At 32.5% G+C, this 10,342-nt stretch overlaps 1 protein-coding gene across 1 annotated transcript; it reads left to right on the forward strand.

Moving 5' to 3' along the window:
* Positions 1 to 249: 249 nt before the first annotated feature.
* Positions 250 to 3,673, forward strand: LOC118046270 (uncharacterized). The gene is made up of 2 exons (XM_035055094.2): positions 250 to 1,436; positions 1,751 to 3,673. Exons 1-2 carry the CDS (start codon positions 307 to 309, stop codon positions 2,574 to 2,576), a joined length of 1,956 nt encoding a protein of 651 aa, XP_034910985.1. The 5' UTR covers positions 250 to 306; the 3' UTR covers positions 2,577 to 3,673.
* The last annotated feature ends 6,669 nt before the right edge of the window (positions 3,674 to 10,342 follow it).

The following is a 10,342-nucleotide window of genomic DNA, read 5'->3' on the forward strand; positions in this document are numbered from 1 at the left end:
TATTATATCTTTAGGTAATAAATTTCTAAATAATTTTAGATTAGATTTTAAAAACTTCAAAATAATTATTTTATAATTTTTTATTTTGTGGATGATATTCAAATAACCAACAGATACATTCTACATGGAAGAAGTGCACCTCGTAAAATTACAAGAGCACTGAACTCGTAAATTTTCTAGTAGTGAAAATTAGAGTAGCAACTAAGAAAATCAATGAAGTATAAAAGCATCAACTTTAATCAACTCCCCATTAAATCTTATTCATTAGTCTCTCTCCCTAGCAACATAGAATACATCCCACCATTCATGGATCCACCACCTCTGCCACCTCTCCACAATGCTACCACCTCTGCCAATCCCACCACTGTCCATCTGAACTACCCTGACTCTGTTGAGTCCTCGCCCCGCTCCCATCCACCAGACAGTGCATTCAATGAGACTCTCCCGCCTGTCCCAGGTGCTAAGCTCCGCCTAATGTGCAGCTATGGAGGCCACATAATCCCCCGTCCACATGACAAAACCCTCTGCTATGTAGGCGGTGAGACACGTATGGTAGCCATTGACCGGCATTCCTCTCTCCCCACCCTCTCCTCCCGCCTTTCTCGAACTCTACTCAATGGTCGTCCCTTCACTCTCAAGTACCAGCTGCCTCATGAAGACCTTGACTCTCTAGTATCTGTAACCACAGATGAAGATCTTGACAACATGATAGAAGAATATGACCGCATAAATGCATCATCATCAGCCTTATCTCCTACCCGTATCCGCTTGTTCATTTTCTTTAATAAGCCTGAGAGTACAGCCTCTATGGGATCCCTTCTTGATGATGCAAAGTCAGAAACATGGTTTGTTGATGCGCTTAATGGTTCAGGATTGATTCCACGAAACCTATCAGATTCTGCCACAATGGAATGCTTAGTGACTCTTGACAATGATCAGGACTTGGAGGCTCAGGCAGAAGGTGTTGAAGGGGAGAACAAGAAAGCTAAGAATGAACTATTGCACGAAGTGCACACCACACTATCTGACTCACCTGTTGTGGAGAAGAATTCATCATTTGGTTCATCTTCTTCTTCCCCTTCAATGACCAACCTGCCACCTATCCGGGTTCGTGTGGAGGATCCAAGAGTTGGAGTTGAGGAGCAGTTTGCACAGATGACGTATGCTCAAGTTGTGCAGAAGCATGATGATGGCTATGGCCTTTTATCTGCTCCGCCACCTCCAATTCCTGTATCAATATCTGCAGTTGGAACTGCAATATCCACTAATCCTGCAGGTGGGTCTAGTGAGCACTTGAATCGGCTTTTATCAGATGATGAGAGGTCGGATCAGGGTGTTCCGGTAAGTTTTCGCAAACCACCACTTCCTGTACTGCAGCCCGTCCCACACAAGACCGGCACCTGTTACAACTTGCCTTCACCAGATTCAGTTGCAAGGTATCTTTCCATATTTCTCTTTGCTTTTCCAGTGGTCCTCAGTTAAGAACTAGTTTAATATGTTCCTTACAAATTATAAGTGCATAAATATGATGGGTGCTCAACTTGCTTCACCGGCATTGTTCATTGTGGTTTCACAGAAAATGTTCATTGTAGGAGATCAATTTATCATAACAAATGTCAAAAGGCTTTCATAGAAACAGAAAACAATTGATATTAATATGCCTTACATTTTTTCTTTCTTTCTTTTGTTGTTGAAAATGAAATGGTAGTTTCCAAAACAGCTTCATTCGATTGATGATCTGACTGTGCAGTGATAGTAGTATTGCGTCTGCAAGCTCTCTTTCAAAGCCCATGTATTACCAAGATCAAGCTCATGCAGCACCCAGAGACAACAGAGGTCCTTCTAGCCCTGATACAAAAGGTGATTTTCCAATCCCAAGCTCTCAAATCCAAATGCAACAAGTCCAAGGTTCTGGATACACGTCGCCTGATCAGCAGCAGCAACAATTTGTAGGAGGCAGCACACATTTCATCTCCCACCCTGCCACAACTCCAGTGCCAATGACATCTTACTACCCAATTTATGCTCCTCCGTCACAACAGCCTCACCATCCAATGGATCACCAATATCCTGTATACTTAATGCAGGTTACTCAACCACAACCATACATGTCTATGCAAACCAACATGGTTGACACTGCTACTGCTGCGACCACGAGCCGCCCTGCAACACCTCCCACCGCAACTTACAGGGACCAACATCCACCCATTTACCCTGCGAAGACCGTATCTACCCCTGCGAAGCCTGAAATGGCTGCAACTGTGTACAGAACAGTGATGTCATCAACTCCTCCATTAGTCCATGTCCCGGCCAATCAGTTCCAGCAATCATACATGGGTTATTCTCAAATGCAACATCCAACTCAATCCATTAATGCTGCTGCTGCTACTAATTATGCTTATTCTGAATATGCAAATTCTACACATGACCAATTGTACTACACCCCTAGTACTCAAGGTTCTCCTCAGTACCAATCCATGAACCCGGCTGCAGTCGGAGCATTAGCAGATGATTCAACACGGATTGGTACAAACAACACAATGCAGCAGAACATCGGAGCCTCACAGCCACAATAAATCTTATTAGGCCATACGTAAACAGCTTTATTTACAGGTGCAAATGGTTGTCGTCTCAGCAATAAGTTATAGGTGTAATAATCTTAATTATGCTCCCTTTGTAATAGAAAATGGAAATCTTTTTTCTCAAGATTGTAAGAAGTCCTGCATAAATCGTCGTGTTTCTTCTCTTTGAGAACAACAAACATCAAATAAATTCTTCTTCTTTGAAATAATTGTTTTGTCTGTTCCATCATTGAAAAAAGCCTTGACTTGATTTGGGATTTGCCTTCTCCCAAAACCACTATCAAACTCCATGATAATTGAATCTCAGACTGCTACTCCACATGTTCCTGTGAGATCATGTGCTTTTAAGTTTTTCCCATCATTATTAGCAAACGTTTGTAACCAGTTGAAGCAGTAAACTGTCTTGCTACTGATATAAACTGGATTTAAACCAAAATTTGTTTGTTTTGGTCTCAGCCATCAAGGGGAGAGGAGCACAGTTACTAAATCTAGCTTGGCCGACGACATCCAACCTCTAGTCTAGATCAGGCAAAATTTAATTTTACTTGTTTTTAGAAAAAATTAAAAAAATGTTGAGCAAATTAACCGGCCTCACATGTGATCTACTCTCTTAGCCAGGTCTAATAACTATGGAGAGTAGTGTGGTAAGACCACTTGGGAAACCCTAGAAATTGCCACTGCATCTCTCTTGGTTGTCTGGCCATGGAATTAAATACTACTTGCTGTCAGTTTTTCATTATTTAAGCTGTTGACCCCTAATTATTTTGCATCATATACACGCTACCAGGATTTTTCTGTACTAGAAGACAAACGTCGGTGTTAGGCCTTCTTGGGGAGGTGCATGGCAAGTTAATATTAAATAAATCCCACCTGCCATGGAGCAATATAGAACGTGATTAATTACCAAATAACCTACCCTCACTTCATACAAGAGCCATAGGTTATCAAGAAAAAATTAGTAGCCTGGTATCCTTTATAAATAGATTTGTCATTTCCAACATTATGTCTTGTTGCTTTACTGTTATTTTTCTATTTTATACAAAACTATTTTTCCAAGAACTTGAAATGGGTAGGATGCAATGATGATGATGATAAAGAAAAACATGTGTTGTGAAAGAGAAAGAAAAAAAGAAAAAAAAAAAGATTATGTAAACACCAATTTTACCCAAATAGATTCGTACAGAAATCTTTAATTAATTACAGCTAGTAACCGGTCATTATCACACAAAAATAATATATATAGGAAGGAGAGTATTGCAAGTTATTAATCATTAAAATATACATTATTTCCCTTTTAAGTTGTGTCTTCTTTATAATTTTAGATAATTAAAATTAACGTATGTTCTTATTTTTTTAAAATGAACTCTTAAAGCTACTATTTAAAATTATTTGATTTTTCTAAATATATCATGCTAATACAAATTGTGAATATTTTATATTGTTATAGAAAAAATAATTTTGATTAAGATACAGAATAATCTGAGAACATGGTTTATTATCTAATAAAACATTATCCGAAAATTTTAAATAAATTCAAAAAAACCTGTTAATCCAAATTTTTATTTGGTTAAAATTAAAGGCTAGTTCTTGAAATTAATAGGATTTTAAAATATATTTGTCCATTCAATTTACTTTACTAACCAGCCATATAATATAATTTATGAAGATGTGATATGTAGCTGGAGATATGCAATTGAAAATGTTAACTTCCTTGGTGATTTCCAGCAAGGTCTAGAATAGTGTGTAGCACGAAATGCATACTAAATTAAAGATTTAGTTTATGATTCCTAGCAAGAATTTACAATTAGGTTTTGAGCTATAACTTTTGACTTTTATGTCTGAAATATGGTTGTAATTTTTATTATTGTTGTTGAATGCTTACAGATGTATGAAAGTTTATTATTTTGTAAAATCAGTTGTTAGAGAAGAGTTTCTCTCTACATTTTCTGTATTTGTTCTTTACTTTCTTTCAATTCCAGCATTTTTACTTCTAACTTTCCTTTGATCTAAACTAGGATCACATCATTTAGTATCAAAGCAAGTTGTAGCTCTTTTTTTCCCCCATTACTCCTTTGATTATTTGGTCCCTAGAATTCCTTGATTTCATTCCATTCAAGATTCCAGAACTCACATCTAGGCTTCCCATACATCTCAGATATGTTCTAAATAGATTCAATCACTAGATTCTATTAGTTTTTGGGATCATTGTGCTATTGTAATTGTTGTAGGTTTAATCACTTGTGATGCATTCTTTTTATTCAATATTTTGAGCTTAAAGTAACATGACGAGGGAAAGGATGAAGGGTGAAAAAAAAAAAAGGATCAAGAGAGTGCTTGGGAAGGAGTTAATACCAACCCTCAAGTGGGGAGGAATGGTGGACAGCCATAAAATGATGATAGAATTGATTAGATTGCTAAACCCCAAAGGCAAGTTGAATTCTGTATAGCCCTTATACAACAAATGGTCCCTTATAATAAGATTGATCATGAATTAAAGGATTCTCATTCTTATTTTAAGAATCCTTTTAGTACAATACAACCTAGCAGACCTAATATTAATAGTTTTGATTCACAACTTGAAGTCTTAAACAAAGCATCAAGTTTAAACTTCTAAAATTCTAATAAAATTTAAGTTTGAATGATTTTGTGGATTGATTAAACACAGTGAAAAGTGTTTTTTACTATTATAATGTAGTTGATAAAAGAAGGTTAAGTTTGTAGCCATTTTCCTTAAGGGATGTGCTTCAACTTGATAGGACAATTTACAAGTCTTTTGCCAAAAGAGTGGTACGAGTAAAGTTAATAATTGGGTGAAGATGAAGAAAAAATTAGTTGAGCAATTTCTCATTTTTAACTACACGCAAACCCTTTAGAAAAGCTTGCACAACCTCAAATAAATTAGAAGTGTGGTAGAGTATACCAATTCATTTTATCAACTCATCTCAAGAATTTATTTGAATGAAAATGAACAGTGAAAAGTTTTTTGTTATTTTAGTGGATTAAAGCCCTCAATTCAAGATGCTATTGTCTTTTAAAGCTTGGGGAGTGTATTAAAGGAATAAAATAAAGTGTTGTTTATAGGAAAATAAGAGATTAAAAGTTATTCAAGATTTGTACAACAACAAGCAAGCTCTTCCAAATCTGGGCAATGATGTTTTAGTCAATTTAAAGTGGAAAATACCTCTAACTTTGGAAAATTGTTGTATCCGGAAGGTGAATAGTAAACTTGAATGCCTTATATAATAGTTAAACAACCAAATACATTAAATCTAGGTATGTAGAGCAGTTCCAAAAAGGTAATTTGAGTTTTTTTAAATATAAAAAACTAAGCTACAAGTCATCTAATTATAGAAAGAAGGTTTTAGTAGTCAAACAAGTAAAAAAAAATTGAGTTTAAAGATACTACTATCATTGATAAACCTATCAATAAAGAGCTTAAAGGTGATTTGAAAGGGGAAGAATGGATGATGTTGATGTTGAGAAAAATTCTTCTTACTCTTTAAAGTGACAATAATAAAGTCTGGTTGAGATTTAATGTGTTATACACCACATGTTTTATTAGTTGTAAGATTTGTAATATATTGATTGATAATGGAAGTTGTGAGAATATGGTTTCAATAGAAGTAGTTGACAAGTTAAAATTACCAACTAATGACCCATACCTCTATAAATTAGCATGGTTTAATAAATGAAATTAAATGAAATGAAGGCTACAAAGCGATGTGTACTATCCTTTTCTATTAGAAAGAGGTATATGAATGAAATATGGTTGGACATTATACCTATTAATACATGTCATATACTTATACGACGTTAGCAACATGATAGAGAGACAATTTATGATGAAAAGCACAACACCTACACTCTTAACAAGGGAAATCAAAGATTCACCACTTTCTCATGAAGGAAAAGGTGAGACCTATTTCAATGACTTTATTATTGGTTTCCAAGCTTTTTATAAAGGAAATGTAAGAGTGTGGTTATATTATGGCCATAATTCCCAAGGTTATGGTAACTAGAATTGCTTGTAATGAAGATAAATCAACAGATGTTTTGAGTGGAAATTGTGTTGTACAACATTTTATATAGCAGTTTAAAGATGTATTTCCTTTTGAGTTGCCCTTGAACTACCTTTGACGAGAGATATTCAGCATGCCAATGATTTGGTGCTCGATAAAGTTTCCCCAACAAGGCAACCTATAGAATAGCTAATAAAGAAAAGGAAAAGTTATAGAAGAAAATGTAAGAACTTCTTAATAGAGGCTATATAATACCTAAAATTAGTCCTAATGTCGTTCTTGTTCTTTTAACACTAAAAAATAATTATTAATGGTGTATGTGTGTTGATAGTGGAGTCATCGATAAGATTACTATCAAATAATGTTTTCCAATTCCAATGTTTAAAGATATGTTATATTGTTTGGTGGAATTTAAAACCTTATAGAACTACCATTTTTTTTTTTTTTGAAGTGGTATGTTGTTAAAAAAAAAAAAAAAAAAAGAGCCTCTAATTGTTCTTAATTTGATTTAACTATCAATTTTCAAGAAAGAAAATGCCAGAGCAAGAAATTTTACAAAATTTATACAAGTTTTCCACACTTAAAGTAAGGAGATAATTAAGTTGTCCAAAAAATATAAAACGTTCACTAACCAACATAAAAGATAACTTGTCTTTAAAGAAAGAGATTTGGTTTGGATGGTGTTTACCCAAAAAAAGCATTCTCATGGGTCTTATTCAATCCTCTACTAATTTTCAAGAAAGAAATGTAATGAAAAGAAATTTTATAGAATTTATACAAGTTGTCCACACTCAAGTTAAAGAGAATATTTAGCAGTCTAATGCAAAATATAAAGCTTTGACAGACCAACATAGGAAACAACTTATTTCTAAATAAGAGAATTTGGTTTAGGAGGTGTTAACCAAAGAAATGCATCCTTATAAGGTCTACTCAAAGTCGGCTCATCGAAAGATAAGCTTATGCTAGATCTTGGCAAAAAATAATGATATTGCTTATATTGTGGAGCTATCAACTTATTTTAACACCTCAAATGCATTCAATATGAAACACCTTACATCATATTATCCCAATACACTTGAGGACATGTCATCCCAAAAGGAAGAGAATTATGTGTAACTGGAAATGTGTAGTTGGAAATGTTGGCTTCCTTGTTTATTTCCGGAAAAATCTAGAATAGCGTGTAGCTAGAAATGTAGATTAAATTGAAGATTTAGTTTCTGATTTCAGTACTAATTTATAGCTGGGTTTTGAGCCATAACTTTTTGTTTCTATGTCTAAGTCATGGTTATAGTTTTTTATTATTTTTGTTGGGTGTTTACAACGATTGGAAAGTTTATAAATTAGGTTTTAGATGTATTCGTAATTAGTTTTCAATAACCTTTTGTAAAATCAATTGTTATAGAAAAGTCTCTTCTAAAGTTTCTGTATTTATTTTTTATTTCCTTTCAATTCCAACATTTTGACCTTAACTTTCCTTTGATCTAAACTAAAATCACATCACGATGTTCCATGCATATTATGATGCAAGGTAACTTATAATGGCTACTAACTTTTATCTATTAACCAACCATAAATAGTGAAATCATAATAATTTGATTAATTGAATTTTCATTAATAATAAATAAAAAAACATTATATTCAATAAAAAATTATGACTCTTTAGTTTTTTTATCTAAATATTTTATATGCGTTTGATAATGTATTGTAAGGTGCTTTTCAAAAATTCTTTTCAATTAAAAATGCATCAAGATTATGTTTTTGCATATAAATTTTTGTTACATCAACAATCAAAATTATTAAAAAAAAAACACTTGAAAGAATCAATTTAATATTTTTTCATTAAAAAAAAAAATTTGAAAAAACATTTTAAAAAATAAATCAAACCTGAAAAAACAAATACTCCATGTAAGAAAGAAAGGGATAGAAAGACTAAGGTGAGCATTTTCGGTTTTTGTTTTGCTAAAACATTATATATACATATGACAAAACCCACCACATCAAATTTGCCAAAAAAATTAGATAAAAAAACAGAAACAATTTGCATAATGATTTTAGCTCCAGCATTTTTTTTTTTCCTCTTCTTTTGTCTTGGAAACATGACCGAATGACAACCAACTTTCTTTTTCTTTTTTTTCTTTTTTCATGCCCCTCTCCTCTAGGAACAATAACAACCCTAGAAAAAACTTTCATTTTTCTCTTTAGCCTCTCCTCTTCCTACCTAAATTCCTTCTTCAGACCTGTGCTGGAATCCTTTAAAGGACACAATCCTGCAAAACACAAAACTCAAAATAAAAAAGAATCAACTTAGTATAAGAACAACAACCAAGAAAAAACTTACTGCAAAAGAACTCACAACATTATACCTGAATCCCAACTATTCCCAGGCAATCAAAACTTGTAAAACAACCACAAAGCAATCAAACTAAAATAAAGCCAAAAAGAAAAGAAATAATAGAGAGAAAGTGACCTTTAGGGGTAAGCAAAAAAATCAAAAAAACTGATTAAACTAAGAAAATAAAAAAAAATAACTAAAAAAACTGAACTGTGAAAAAAAACCGATTAAATCAATTATAAATATTTAAAAAACCAACCGGTTTAGTTTTGGTTCTATAAGCCTAAAACCAAAAAAAACCAAATCAAACCAAAAATCAAAACAAATTGAGCCAAGTCGAAAAAAAACCCATTGGAAATTTAAAAAAAAAAACCAAAAAAACAATATAGTTTTAGTTTTTAATATAAAATAATTGAACCAAACCAAACCGAAACCAACCGATTGGGTTTTGGTTTTGTTCTAAAATAACCGAACCAAACTCAAAACCAGTCAATTTGAACCAATTTTGATTTTAAAAAAATTAATTTAGTTATTTTTATAGGTAAAAACCAAACCAAACTAAAAATAATCACCTTTTTTTTTTTTTTTCCCTCACACATGCATTTTATATGTAGATTTCTAAGCCATGAAAAGAACATCAAAAGCAGCACCAAGCCCCAAGACAAACCATAACATGGCAGATGCATAGAACTTGCAAAGGGAATGAAAAAGAAAATCTATCAATATCAACAAATAAAATAACTAGAGACAAATCAATCGTGTTTACTGTTAAAAAAAAAAATCAAGAACTCATTGACTGGGATGGAAAGAGAGCATGTTCAATTATGTGGAAAGGAAAAGAGAAGAAAGAAAACAAAAATTGATCTACCTTTGTTGATAAAAGAGAGGAGAAGAAAAGGAGTTGCGGGGAGAGGGTTAAAGAGAGGCGGCTCATGGATTGTGTTTTGAGAAGAGACGTAAATTTTTTGTGGTCTGGTTTTTTTTTTATATAATAGTTAGATATTTATAATATGGATTAATGCTGGTTAAACTATGCTGGTTGGTCTGATTTAATCAGTTTAAAACTTTTAAAATAGAACCAAATCATTTTATTTTATTTCTTTTGTTTTCTAACAAGTTATTTTTTTTTTTGTTTATTTTAGTTTGTTTTAATTAATTTTTTTATTTAATTTTTTTCTCACTCATGTATGATACTGATTTTTTTTAATTAATATAGATGTTTGATCTAATTTGTATATATTTTAATTAATTTTATAAATTTTAAAATTAATAATTATATAAATTTTTAATAGTTTTAAGAATAGTCAAAAAAGAGGAAGCAGAATCTAAACAATTAATCTATATCTTTCGGGTTAATATACTGAAAATTTTAAAAAATAAGAAAGTTGTCAGAATCTGGCTTACAAAAG

The sequence above is a fragment of the Populus alba genome, chromosome 12 (genome assembly GCF_005239225.2).
Source record: "Populus alba chromosome 12, ASM523922v2, whole genome shotgun sequence".
Lineage (NCBI taxonomy): Eukaryota > Viridiplantae > Streptophyta > Magnoliopsida > Malpighiales > Salicaceae > Populus > Populus alba.